At 45.8% G+C, this 15,060-nt stretch overlaps 1 protein-coding gene across 1 annotated transcript in view; it reads right to left on the reverse strand.

Moving 5' to 3' along the window:
* Positions 1 to 15,060, reverse strand: part of TPP2 (tripeptidyl peptidase 2) — a 321,173-nt gene that overhangs the window by 176,212 nt on the left and 129,901 nt on the right. Inside the window, 2 exon segments of the mRNA XM_030201336.1 lie at positions 7,261 to 7,377; positions 14,903 to 15,057. Of these exon segments, the coding sequence (XP_030057196.1) occupies positions 7,261 to 7,377; positions 14,903 to 15,057 (272 nt within the window).

Raw genomic sequence — 15,060 nt, forward strand, 5'->3', positions numbered from 1 at the left:
ACAATGTTGCCGCTCTACAAATTTCTTCAATGGAGGCAGAGCAGAAATGGGATACTGAAGCTGCCATGGCTCACACATTGTGAGCAGTGACACAACAATGAAGAGTCATCCCAGCCTGAGCATACATGTAGGCGACACAGTCAGCACTCCAAATAAATATAGTACATTTGGTGATGAGAATCCCTAATCTGTTAGGGTCAAAGTATACACAAAACTGGAAGGGTTTCATATGAGATTTTGTACACTCCAGATAATATGATGGAGCATGCTTACAGTCTAAGGTATGCGGTGCTGCTTTTCTAGGACAACAGTGTAGCTTAGAAAAAAAAAGGTAGTGCAATGGACTGATTTGAGGTGTAATTCTGATATCACTTTAGGGAGGAATTTTGGATGGGTTTGAAAAACTCTATCGTGACAGAATCTGGTGTAAGGTGGGTCTGCCACAAGGACCTGAAGCTCATTCACACTTCTGGTAGAGATAAGTGCTATTACGAATAATACTTTATACATGAGGAAATTCTGGGAACAGGAATGGCTACAGAGTGGGGGGTCTGGATGGAGGTGGGACCCTGCGTTCTGCGTTATTAGGGTTGGAAAAGGACCTAACCTCAATGGTTCATTGGACAATAACTCTAGGAGAAGAGGGAACCATATTTGATGTGGTCAATAGGGAGCAATTAGGATCATGGTCCCTTGGACTTGATGTAGTTCGAGAAGAGTTTTCTCTAAGAGAGGCAGTTGGGGAAAGGCATATAGAAAATCCATTCCCCAGTGGAGCAAAGAAGGCATCTGAGGCTACATGGCTGGGAGCACAGAGTCTGGAACAAAAGCGGGGAAGCTTGTTGTTCTGAGAAGCAAAGAGGTCTATCGCTGGGGTTCCCCACTGCTGGAATATTAATGACCTACAGGCTGAGGGACCATTCATGAGGCTGAAGGACTCTGCTCACTTTGTCTGCTACAGCATTCTATTTGCCAGCTAGGTAAACAGCTCTTATAGAGATGTTTTGAGAAGATGCCCGTCCATATCTGAATTGCTTGTCAACAGACATGGTAAGAAACCTTTTATCCCTGTTTGTTCAGGTAATACATTGCAACCTGGTTGTCTGTGCAAATGACTATTATATGATTGAGTATGCGGTCCTGGAAAGTTTTGAGAGCATTCCAGACTGCTTGCAAATCCAGGAGATTGTTATGGAAAAATTAATTACCTGATAATTTTCTTTCCCTTAGCCTCAAAGAATCTGTCCAGACAAATGGATTGTGACCATCCACCAGCAGGTGCAGATAGAGAACTCTAATGAGTTGTGCCTCATAAGCAACCAACTAACTTAGCAACCAAGCCAGTATTCGATAACAAAGCTGTGAAAGAGTGACTTCCAGAGGAATAAAACTCCAGCTTGTAGATAGAAAAAGAACTATGAAATAAAAGGCAAGACTCATGCTTTTGAAATAAAGGAACCAGAACAATACAAACAAAAAATTAAATAGAACCCGGAAAAATTGAAACCATCACAGAAGAGTGGGCACTGGACTGATCCTTTGGGACTACAGGAAAGAAAATTCTCAGGTAATTTACTAATTTTTCCATCCATTACCTCCCAAGATTCAGTCCAGACAAATGAAATGTACAAAAGCAATCCTTAAGAGGGGAGGGACTGTGATATCCCTGCAGCGAGAACTGTGGCCTTGAAGGAAGCATCTGTTCAAGAAGACACATCCAAACGGTAATGCTTAACAAAAGAATGAGAAGATGACCACATTGCTGACCAACAGATCTATGCTAAAGAAACTGCCCTAGACTCTGCCAAAGACCTGGTAGAATGAGCCTTGACATGCATGGGAGCAGATCTACCCTTCAAAAAGTAAGCCGAAGAAATAGCCTCCTTAAGTCATCGAGCCACTGTCACTTTGGAGGCTGGCAAGCCCTTCTGGGGTCCTGAAAAGAGGACAAAAAGATGACAAAATCTTCTGGAAAGGATAGTCTTTAAAAAGACCATTGTGGAATATGGCGTGCACGTTTGTCTCAGACTGCACGATCGCTGCAAAATGCTTGAAATAGCTATTTCAAGCATTTTGAAGCGATCGTGCTGTCTGAGACAAACGTGAACACCATATTCCACAATGGTCTTTTTAAAGACTATCCTTTCCAGAAGATTTTATGTCATCATTGCCCAGAAAGCTTTTTGTGAAATAAGACTTCTGATGCAGGCCTAAGGCCGAAACACAACGTTATGTCGAGTCTCCATACTTCAATAAACTTTTCTATCATTATACATCTTCTCAGTCTTTGGCATCATTGGTCGTCCTCCCACTTTTATTTTAGATTGTTGTATTCCGTGGGGTGTCTTGAGTTCTCCGTTTTTTGGCGGATTTCTTTTCATAGGGATGAGAGAGAAGCATGAGAATTTGCTATTTGATTTTGAGCTGATTATGTTTAGGCAGGAAAACTTTCTCCGCCTGGGTACTGAAGCACACTCCTGAGAAACTCTAGGGTCTGGGTGGGGGTGAGATAACTCTTGCTGTCATTCACCACCCAACCCCGTGCAGAAAGTAGAGACAGGACTGTCTGTGTATTGCGAAAGCTTTTGATAAGAAAGCACCCAAATTAGCCAAATGTCCAGGTAAGGATGTACCTGGATCCCTTGCCAGCGAAGAGAGGCTGCCACCACCACCATCATAACTTTTGAAAATGTGTAAGGGACACTGGCGAGGCCAAAAGGCATGGCAAAGCCTAGAAATTTCCTGTGAGGAGGCCAAATTGGGATACTGAGATACGAGATGAGAAACTCGCCTGGCAGAACCAAGGCTATGAATGAAGTGCAGCACTCTGAGAAACTTGTTCACTCCTTTGAGATCTGGAACCGAGCGAAAAGAGTCTTCTTTGGGACAACAAAACAGATGAAATATCAACCCATGCTCCTCTCTGCAGGAGGAATGGGCTGACTGGCCCCCAGTCACCTTAAAGAGGCTAAGGTAATTAGTAGTGCCCAACTCTTTGCAGAGCTGCCACAAGGGGACAGCATGAAAAGATCTGCAAGTGGCTTTGAAAATTCTAGCTTGTAGTCATGGAAAATGATATTGAGGACCCATTGGTTTACAGTAATGATGGTACACTCCTTGTGAAAGTGGGAAAGACGCCCACCTATGTCTACGTATAAGGAGTGAACCTCGACCTGACTTGGCCATTGTTGGAAACAAGATACTGGGCTAGATGGACCATTATCCTGACCCAGTATGTCTATTCTTATGTTCTTATGTCATTGCAAGAGCTGCAAAGAGGGAGAGGGCCATGAGGAAGTGGAAAAGGGCTTCTTGCCTCCTCAAAAGGAAGACAGTCTCAGGAAAGAGAGGTTTTTGAGAAGAAGCACTAGTCTTCCCTGGTCTATACCTCCGTGCTTTTCAAAAACAAGACTTAGGAGATAAGGCGCTTGTCCTCAGGAAGCCGCTGGACCATGGAATCTCCCAGGTCTTTAACAATCTTCTCCAAATCCGCACCAAAGAATAGTTTCCTCCAAAAGGGCAACTTCGCCAGACGAGATTTGGATGCTACATTAGAGGTCCAATGCCTCAACCACAGCCAGAGTCATGCCGAAAAAGCCAAGGACATACCATTAGCTGATGCTAGGAGAATATCATAAAAAGTGTCTGATAAGTAGGACAATCTCATCTCTAGGGTAGGGAGAAAGTCTTGAGGCAAATCCAACATGGACAATTGTTGAATCCATGATAAAGCAGCCCTGGCTACCAAAGAACAAGAAATTGCTGCCTGAGAACATAATGTAGCTAGTTGAAAGGCAGGTTTCAAGGAAGTCTAAAGCTTGTGGTCATGCATATCCTTTAATGCAGTGCTGTCTTCAAAAGGGATAGTGGTACATTTAGTAACTGCCGTAATAAGGGCATCCACCTTAGGCAGAGCAAACTGCTCTAAATCAGACAGCAGAAGGGAATATAATTTGGACACAGGTAAATTTTCAAAAGAGAAGGGCGCCTATCTTCCGACACAAATCGGGAGATGGGCGTCCTTCTCGCAAGGTTGCCCAAATTGGCATAATCAAAAGCCAATTTTGGGCGCCCTCAACTGCATTCCGTCGCAGGGACGACCAAAGTTCACGGGGGCGTGTTGGCAGTGTAGCGAAGGCGGGACTGGGGTGTGCTTAAGAGATGGGAGTCCTCGGCCAATAATGGAAAAAAGAAGGGCGTCCCTGACGAACACCTGGCCGACTTTACTTGGTCCATTTTTTTTCACTACCAAGCATCAAAGATGACCACCTGAGGGAATCGGGGATGACTCCCCCTTACTCCTCCAGTGGTCACTAACCCCCTCCCACCCTCAAAAAAAATCTTTAAAAATACTTTTTTGCCAGTCTCTATGCCAGCCTCAAATGCCATACTCAGGTCCATTGCAGCAGTATGCAAGTACCTGGAGCAGTTGTAGTGGGTACAGTGTACTTCAGGCAGGTGGACCCAGGCCCATCCCCCCCTACCTGTTACACTTGTGGTGGTAAATGTGAGCCCTCCAAAACCCACTGTACCCACACGTAGGTGCCCCCCTTCATCCCTAAGGGCTATGGTAGTGGTGTACAGTTGGGGGGTTTGGGGGGCTCAGCACCCAAGGTAAGGGAGCTATGCACCTGGGACCTTTTTCTGAAGTCCACTGCAGTGCCCACTAGGGTGCCTAGTTGGTGTCCTGGCATGTCAGGGGGACCAGTGCACTACAAATGCTGGCTCCTCCCACGATCAAATGGCTTAGATTTGGTCGTTTTTGAGATGGGTGTCCTCGGTTTCCACTATCACCAAAAACCGGGGACGACCATCTCAAAAATGACCTAAGGACGACCATCTCTAAGGTCGACCTAAATTTCATGATTTGGGCGTCCCCGACCATATTATCAAAACGAAAGATGGACGCCCAACTTGTTTCGATAATACGGGTTGCCCCGCCCCTTTACAGGGCTGTCCTGCGAGGACGCCCTCATGAAAACATGTATGCCCCGTTCCATTATGCCCCTCAGTGTGAGCCACCTGGAGGTTAGAATCAGGGGTCTCCCACTTAGCTGCAATAAGCTCTTGCATAGCCTCATGAATATGGAAAAATGCAGGAAGTCTCGTAGTACCTCACATAACAGATAGAGCAGGACTAGAGGACTGAGAAGCAGGGGAAGAAATGTTTAAAGCCTGCATAGATTCTGTGATCAACAGAGGCAACTCTGCTCTTAAAACCAGGATAGCTACAGTAGGATCTTCACCGCCGTCTGCCTCTGAAATGTCTCAGTCAAGGCCATCAGCAGAACTAGAACAGATAGAATACACAGATCCTCCTCTGAGTCCCGAGTCCAAATACTGCGAAACGGAAAGTTTTTGTTTCATAGGAAGCTGCTCCTCAAAAGCAATGTGAGGGGCAGGAGGAGAGGCAGCTTGAGCTGACTTTAGTTTATAAAAGGCCTGATGTAATAAGAAATTCAGGCGAAAATGGCAGGGCAGAAATTTCTACCCCTGCAAAACTTGGTAGTGGGCAAGAAACTCATGACAAAGTGGCTGCCAGAGCCTCACAGAATGCAGGAGCTGTTGGAGTTGATCCTGCCAAAACTGCCATCGAAGTGGGGCCAGAATGAACTCCCCGAGACGGAGTACTGATGGCCAAAGTAGGCAAAAGCAGCACGTTCACAGAAGTAAAGCAAAGTGTGCAGGAACCGGTACCCAAGAGGTCACTCACGTAGCACACACGAGAATAAGCTCAGACATAGAGAATAATATACTAACAGAAAACAGCCAGTCTCGTGACCTCCAAAGCACTGAAGCTCCACAACCTTCCCACATCACAAGCGCTTTCAAAAAGAACTGCAGTGGCTGCATTTTTTTTTTTATAGAGGCAGGAGAAAAAGAGAAGGAACGAGTGAGATAAAGAGGTAGAAAGTGGCAACAGGGGAGCAGGGAGGGACCTAGACCACTCGGGTCTTCACCTGAGGCACAAGATATTCTCAACCCCAAACTCAACTGAACCTGCAAGCAGGACAGGAGGCCAAGCAGAAGTCACCACAGCACACAGGAGCTGCTATTAAGCCTGCTGAAGATGGAGAATACTGGCTTGGTTGCTAAGCACAGGAGCTTATGAGGCACAGCTCAAGAGTTCTCTATCTTCACTTGATGGCAGATGGTCAAAACCCATTTGTCTGGTCTGATCCTTGGGACAAAATGGAAAGAAGGGTTAATTTGTGAGTCAAAAGCATTCTGAAAATAAATACAATTGCCTCTAGTCTAAAGGGTGATACACGTAAAGAAAAATGTTCTCTAAAGAGAGAACTTTAGAAAATAGTAGACGTTATGTTTTAATTTTTAAAGCCATGTAACTATGCAAACTGCCTGAAGTAAGGTTGAAAGCATTATTGCAGCGCCACACAGTTTGTGTATTATATTTTGCCTTCCATTTGTTGGTCTTCCAATAAACAGTAACTTTCAGTAATGTGTAAACGTATTGCTTATTGACAGACATGCGATTTTGACTACTGGGACTATTTTCTTTCGTGTTTTCTCTGTAATGTGTATGATTAAATATGAAAATGAACAATATATTTTCTATAAGCTTGTCTACTGAAGCTAAGAAATAGGAACTAAGGGCTAGTTTAAAATTTGGGATTGTTAGATAAAACTAAGCTTGCTGCATGCAGTTTAGAGGAAAAGCCTCCCTGTTGAGTCTTGTTTTAATTGTAGTTTGTTATATTTATAAAAGGCTCAAGACTATTTTCTTTTGTGTTGGATCCCTCAAATAGTGGACTTCTGATATAGTTTTGTTTTGTATATGTGAGGTTGTGATTTCCCAATTTCTTTGTCATATTTGTTGTTTTCTCTGTACAAATGTTTACATTTCTGTTTAATCATTTAGTAAAATATTCCAAGAAAACTTATAATGTAAAAATGTTTAAAGAGTTTCAGAAATCATTTCAGACTCTAACCTGCATCAATACTTCTGGACATCCCCTTACATTCTCCTTCAGAAAAAAAGGAAACCTACTATGGAGGTCTTTTACTTAGGTGTGCTAGCATTTTTAGCTCATGCTAAAAATCAGCTGGTGCTAAACATTATATTCCTATAGGTGTCTCAGTGTTTAGTGCCAGCTGAATTTTAGCCAGAGTTAAAAATGCTAGCACACCTTACTAAAAAAAAGACAAAAACAAAAAAAAAAACCCTAAGTGATGACATACATTTTCAGGATTAATGGTAATATAACTTCATACATGAGAAAACTAAGACAACAAACTTACAATATTCAGATGAGAAGTGGAACAAACTGCACCATGGAAGGAAATTGTGTAATCTATGCTGACATCACTGAGACTTGCCCACCAACGAGCAATACAAAATTCAATTGTTTTTCCACCCTGTAAACAAATTTAAGAAAAAGTGATTTCATACAAAACAGTTCATTCTTCTTCTTTCTATTCAAGTACAGCATTCAAAAAGTATATAGACAGAAAGACACATCGTTGGAACGTAAGGACAGTGCTAGGCGGACTTTTATGGTCTATGTCCCAGAAATGGCAAAGAAAGACCAGTAAGAACCGATTGGTATTTCACACCATGAAATTTTACAGTTTTATTTCTTTTTACTATCTACATTTATGTGTCGAGTGAAATGAGATTATCTTTAAATATAGCAAAGTTACAGAAATTTTAGTGTGACCATCCAGCGATTTTCATGTGTTGAAAAAATGTTTGCATTGTAAAAGGGGGGGGGGGGGGTACCAGCTTATTGTTAATAATGTCAGAATGACGTGGACTTTGGTAAACAATAATTTGAATAATTTGTATTTGATAATATAATTTCCACAATTTATTTTAAAAGAATTTCGGATCAGAATGGCTACCATAGGCAAGGTGTCAGTAGCAGACAAAGTGAAGATACATACCTGTAGCAGGTATTCTCCGAGGACAGCAGACTGACTGTTCTCACGACTGGGTCGTCGTCCGCGACGGCCCAGGAGACCGGGAAAAATTTGCAGAGCAAACCAAAGAACTTTCCAGAATGTTCCGTCGCACGGGAAGAACACTCCGCGCATGCGCGAACGGCTTCCCGTCCGTGACGCGAGTGTGCCCTCCTCAGTTAAATAAAAAGCAAAATAGAGAACTGGAACAACTCCAAAGGGGAGGAGGATGGGTTTGTGAGAACAATCAGCCTGCTGTCCTCAGAGAATACCTGCTACAGGTATGTATCTTCACTTTCTCCGAGGACAAGCAGGCTGCTTGTTCTCACGATTGGGGTATCCTTAGCCCCCAGGCTCACTCAAAACAATGAACACTGGTCAACTGTGCCTTGCAACGGCGAGGACATAACATAGATTGACCTGAAAAGAACATAACTACGTGAGAGTGCAGCCTGGAACAAAACAAAATGGGCATAGGAGGGTGGAGTTGGATTCTAAACCCCGAACAGATTCTGCAGCACCGACTGCCCAAACCGACTGTCGCGTCGGGTATCCTGCTGAAGGCAGTAGTGAGATGTGAATATGTGGACCGATGACCATGTTGCAGCCTTGCAAATCTCTTTAATAGAGGCTGATTTCAAGTGAGCCACTGACCCAGCCATGGCTGACATTATGAGCCGTGACATGGCCCTCCAGAATCAGTCCAGCTTGGGCATAAGCAAAGGATATGCAATCTGCTAGCCAATTAGAGATTGTGCGTTTTCCGATAGCAACTCCCCTCCTGTTGGGATCGAAAGAAACAAACAATTGGGCGGACTGTCTATAGGGCTTTGTCCGCTCCACGTAAAAGGCCAATGCTCTCTTGCAGTCCAAGGTGTGCAACTGGTCTTCACCAGGGCGGGTATGTGGACAGGGAAAAAATGTTGGCAAGACTACTGACTGGTTCACATGGAACTCCGACACCACCTTCGGCAAGAACTTAGGGTGTATGCGGAGAACTACTCTGTTATGATGAAACTTGATATAAGGTGCATGCACTACCAAGGCCTGAAGCTTACTTACACTATGAGCTGAAGTAACAGCCACCAAGAAAATGACCTTCCAGGTCAAGTACTTCAGATGGCAGGAATTCAGTGGCTCAAAAGAAGCTTTCATCAGCTGGGTGAGAATGACGTGGAGGTTTGACAGGGGGCTTTGACAAAAGCAAACCTCTCATAAAGCGAACAACTAAAGGCTGTTCAGAGATAGGCTTACCCTCTACACGTTGATGATAAGCAGTAATCGCACAAAGGTGAGCTCTTACGGAGTTGGTTTTGAGACCAGACTCTGATAAGTGTAGAAGGTATTCAAGCAAGGTTCGTGTAGGACAAGAAAAAGGATCTAGGGCCTTGAAGTCACACCAGACGGCAAACCTCCTCCATTTGACAGAATAACACTTTTTCGTGGAATCCTTCCTGGAAGCAAGCAAGACTCAGGAGACACCCTATGAAAGACCTAAAGAGGCAATTTCTAAGCTCTGAACATCCAGGCCGTGAGAGCCAGAGACTGGAGGTTGGGATGTAGAAGAGACCCCTTGTTCTGGGAGACAAAGGTCGGAAAACACTCCAATCTCCATGGTTCTTTGGAGGACAATTCCAGAAGAAGAGGGAACCAGATCGGATGGGGCCAAAAGGGCGCAATCAGAATCATAGTTCCCTGGTCTTGCTTGAGTTTCAGCAAAATCTTCCCTACTAGAGGTATGGGAGGATACGCATACAGAAAGCCTGTCCCCCAATGCAGGAGAAAGGCATCTGATGCTAGTCTGTCATGGGCCTGAAGTCTGGAACAGAATTGAGGGACTTTGTGATTGATCTGAGTGGCAAAAAGATCCACCAAGGGGGTGCCTCACGCTTGGAAGATCTTGCGGACAACGCCCTTGTTTAGCGACCACTTGTGAGGTTGCATGATCGTGGTCAACCTGTCGGCCAGACTGTTGTTTACGCCCACCAGATACATGGCTTGAAGAAACATGTCATGACGGCACGCCCAAAGCCACATCTGAACGGCTTCCTGACACAGAGGGCGAGATCCGGTGCCCCCCTGCTTGTTGGTGTAATACATAGCAACCTGATTGTCTGAATTAGAATGATTTGGTTGGACAACCGATCTCTGAAAGCCTTGAGAGCGTTCCAGATCGCTCGTAATTCCAGGAGGTTGATCTGAAGACCCTTTTCCTGAAAGGACCAAGCTCCTTGAGTGTGAAGCCCATCTACATAAGCTCCCCACCCTAGGAGGGATGCATCCGTTGTCAGCACTTTTTGTGGCTGAGGAATTTGGAATGGACGTCCCAGGTCCAAATTGAATCGAATGGTCCACCACTGAAGGGAACTGCAAAAGTTGGTGGAGATATGGATCACATCCTCTAGATCCCCTGTGGTCTGGCAACACTGGAAAGCTAGGGTCCATTGAGCTGATCTCATATGTAGACGTGCCATGGGAGTTACATGAACTGTGGCGGCCATGTGTCCTAAAAGTCTCAACATCTGCCGAGCTGTGATCTGTTGAGACGCTCGAGCCATGGACACTAGGGCCAGGAGATTGTCTGCCCTTGCCCGAGGAAGATAAGCTCGAGATGTCCGTGTGTCCAACAGAGCTCCAATAAACTCCAATTTTTGAACGGGACCAGATGAGACTTGAGATAAATGATGACGAACTCCAGTAGTTCTAGCACTCGAATAGTCATCCGCATGGACGATAGAGCGCCTGCCTCTGAGGTGCTCTTCACCAGTCAATCGTCGAGATAAGGGAACACATGCACTCCCAGTCTGCGTAGCAATGCTGCAACAACTGCCAGGCACTTTTGTGAAAACCCTGGGCGCAGATGCGAGACTAAAGGGCAGGACAGAGTACTGAAAATGCCGGGTTCCCAAATGAAATCGAAGATACTTCCTGTGAGCTGGAAGTATCGAGATGTGGGTATAGACATCCTTTAAGTCCAGAGAGCATAGCTAACCGTTTTCCTGAATCAAGGGAAGAAGGGTGCCCAGAGAAACCATCCTGAACTTTTCTCGGACTAGGAATTTGTTCAGGGCCCTTAGGTCTTGGATGGGACGCATCCCCTCTGTTTTCTTTTGCACAAGGAAGTACCTGGAATAGAATCCCAGCCCTTCTTCCCCTGGTGGAATGGGTTCGACCGCACTGGCCTTTAGAAGGGCGCAGAGTTCCTCTGCAAGTACCTGCCTGTGCTGGGAGCTGTAAGAATGAGCTCCTGGTGGGTAATTTGGAGGTTTGGATCCTAACCGGACTATTTGAAGAACCCACTGATCGGAGGTTATAAGAGGCCACCTTTGGTGAAAAAATAACCCCCCTCCGACCGGCAAGTAGTCCGGCATGGACACTTTTTCTGAGGCTATGCTGCACTGGAGCCAGTCAAAAGCCCATCCCTTGCTTTTGCTGGGGAGCTGCAAAGGCCTTAGACACACGGCGTTGACGAGAACAAGCGCGCTGGGACTGAGCCTAGACAGGCTGCCGAGAAACAGGTGTGTGCCTACGCCTATTATAGGAATAGGGAGCACTCCTCTTCCTTCCAAAAAACCTCCTAGATGAGGAGGCGGTAGCAGAAGGCGCCCGGCGGGAGAGAGAATCCATAGCATCATGGTGCTTTTTGATCTGATCGACCATGTCCTCTACTTTTTTGCCAAAAACTTTATCTCCCCAGCAAGGAACATCCCCCATTCGCTGCTGGGTCTTACAATCCAGGTCAGAGACATGCAGCTATAAGAGTCTGCGCATCACTATACCTTGAGCAGCTACTCGGGATGCTACATCAAGTGTTGTAAGTACCCCTGGCCAGGAATTTGTGACACGCCTTCTACTGCCTGACCACCTGGTGAAAAGGTTCGGCGAGCTCCGGAGGAAGGGCTTCGACCAAACTGGACAGTTGCCTCACCGAGTTCCGCAAGTGGATGTTCGTGTAGAGCTGGTAAGTTTGGATCTTGGCGGCGAGCATAGCTGCCTGATAAGTTTTCCTCCCGAAAGAATCCAAGGTCCTAGACTCTCTTCCTGCGGGCGACGAGGCATAGTCTCTAGTACTCTTGGCTCTTCTGAGAGCAGAGTCCACCACTATGGAATCGTGAGGCAGTTGAGACTTCACAATTACAGGCTCTCCATGGACTCTGTATTGGGACTCAGATTTCTTGGGGACCACTGGATTAGAAAGAGGGAATGATCAATTTTGCATAAGAACTTCCCTGAGTGTGTTATGTAAGGAAGCCATTGCAACCTCTGTAGGTGGAGAAGGATAATCCAAGACCTCGAGCATCTCGGCCCTGGGCTCATCCACAACCTCCATAGGGAAGGGAATGTCCTTAGACATTTCCTGATCAAAAGAGGAAAAAGAAAGCAATCTTCTTTCAATTGGTGGAGTAGGATCAGAGGGGACCCCATATGACTCTTCCTCCGAAAAGTATCTGGGATCTTCCTCTTCCTTCCACGAGCGTTCATCATCGGTGTCGGACAAAAGTTCTCTAAGAGCACCCTGAACCCAAGCCTGTCTCAACGTCGAGGATAAACGTCCTCGAGGGGGATGTTGAGAAGTCGACCCCTGCCTGAACTGCAGTGCTTCCACAGTCAATGCAGAAGGCGCAAGCACCCCTGGCAGCGAAGTAGACTGGCGCAGCAGTCCCTCCAGAAGCTCTGGAAGAAGGGCCCTGATGCACTCTTTGAGAGCTTCCATCGGAAAAGGCTGCGGGGCCGGTGTAGGAGCCTGTGGCAGAATCTGAGGGGGCTCGAGAGCTGGTACCAAGCTGCCAGAAGACCGACGCATCGGCATCTCCTGTATAAAGGGTGAGCGGTCCTCTCGGTGCCGACGCTTCTCGGGTGCTGAATCCCTCAGCTCCCCGGAGCTCTCGGTACCGCACAAGGAAGGAAATCGATGATGGTGCTTCTCAGCCTTCGCTCGACGCCCGTCATCGAGACTCCTCGATACGAAGAGGAGGACGTGGAATCCTCACGCCTCCTCAGGGCCGGGTCCGACGAAGGTCGGTCTCAGGGGGCCTGCATAGCAGTAGGCCGAGAGACGGGTGGAGGCCCACTCGATGCCTCACTGCTCCCAGCGCGATGTGGTCGTTCAGCAGCCATTACCTGCGCTCTTGAAGTCGATGCTTCCTCAACGTCGATGCCGCCGACCTCGGTACCGATGTCGATGCTGACATCGAAGGACCGGAACGATCCACAAAAAGTTTTTCACGTTGAGCAGGGGAGAGAGGAGAATCGCTGGACATGGAGGGGAGGGCAGGGGAGAACCGTTGGACATAAATGAGAGGGGAGGGGGCAGGGGGAGAGAGGAGACATACTGGACATTGATGGGAGGGGAGGTCAGCGAAGAGAGATTCGCTGGACATGGATGGAAGGGGAGAGAGGAGACATGCTGGACATGGATGGAGGGGAGGGAACACAGGAAGGAGTTGCACATGGATGGGAGGGGAGGGCAGGGGAGAGGAGAAATGCTGGAAATGGATGGAGAGCAGGAGATAGAGGAGAATTGCTGGACATGGATGGATGGAGGAGTTGGCGGGGAAAGAGGAGACATGCTGGATGGAGGAGAGGGGAGAGAGAATTACTGCTTTATATGGATACAGGGGAGGGAAGAGAGAAGAGAAATGCTGGACATTGATGGAGATGAGGGAAAGGGGAGAAAAACTGCACATGGATGGAGAAAACAGGCAAAAGCTGGATCCACGTTATACCTCCTCCAGTCAATTCCACGGAGGAGGACCCAGCTTTTACTTATGTAGGGCAAGAAATGAAGAAAGAAGGAAAGTAAAGAAATATATGGAAAGGAAGCCCTGGAAACGGAGTTAAGAGAATAGACAGAAAGCAGCAGAATCAGAGACTGGGACCAATATGGATAGAAAAACAAAGTCACCAGACAAAAAAGGTAGAAAAAAAATCATTTTATTTTAATTTTAGTGTTTGGAATATGTCCAATTTGAGAATTTACATCTGTTGTCTTATTTTGCACTGGGTATACTGGAGCTGTAACAGCTTACAGAAATTATTTATAATGAAAAAAAATCACATTATTTTTTTCTCCTATACTAATATAATATTTTCAATGATGTCTGTTTATATGTGCCATGGCTGGTATAAGGGGTGTGGCTAATGTGGGTGTAGCTATAATAGGGTGGAGTCATGTGTGGTGACCCCGCCCATAATGAGTACCGGTACCTTTTTTTCTACAAAAAAAGCACTGTGTGGATGTATACATATGTTTGAGAGGAGGTATAGAGTAGGGGGTGACAATTTGTGTATGTGTCTTACTGTGCAGGGGAGCAGTTGTAGGTTTGTTCAGAGAGCATATTCTTTTCATTTCCTTCCCCCTTTTTTCTCTTAATGAACAATGTTCTTCCCCTTTCTCTTCCTTCCCATCCCCCTTGTTCGCCTCCTCCCCACTACTCAACTACTTGACTATAGGCTTCAAGAAAGATTAGATTAGTCAGCACTATTCAGCCAGGATCATGCTCTGGATGGCAGGAGGTGGGGGAGCATGCGGAGACTTCAGCTGCTGCTGCAAATGCCAGCAGGAGGAAAGAAGACAACCACAGTTACTGCTCCTTTTATCATTGGTGGCAGGGTCCAGTCTCCCTGCCACCCTGTGGATCTTTACTTTCCCCCACTTGCTCCTTTCTCTAATTTTCAGGTGACAGGGCCTAGCCTCCTCATCACCCAGCAGTTTCTGGTTGTGCCACTTCTCCAACTTTCTCAATATACATAGGATTATTTGTATATGCATAAACAAACCTATGAAAATGGATGGACAGGCAGACAAAAATCACTGAACTCTCTACAGCAGACACTATCGGCTGAGAAATGTGTATAAACAAAAGAAGAAGTGACATCATCACATTATGATCTGAACCTATTAACTCTTAGAAAATTCAGATGGGAACATTTAAGATGAAAAATCTGTAATGAAATTTGAAAACACTATAACATAACTTACTAAAACAGGAAATGCTTCAGTCACAGATCCTTTTTCTGGTAGTGAGGAAAATTTGTAGAATTCATGGCTTCGATAGGCTTTCTGTTTTACAAGCTGAACAGCATGTAAAACAAACTTGGAGGACACCTCAGTTGAGCATGATGATATTGTAACTTCTG

Source organism: Microcaecilia unicolor, chromosome 4, assembly GCF_901765095.1.
Source record: "Microcaecilia unicolor chromosome 4, aMicUni1.1, whole genome shotgun sequence".
Classification (NCBI taxonomy): domain Eukaryota; kingdom Metazoa; phylum Chordata; class Amphibia; order Gymnophiona; family Siphonopidae; genus Microcaecilia; species Microcaecilia unicolor.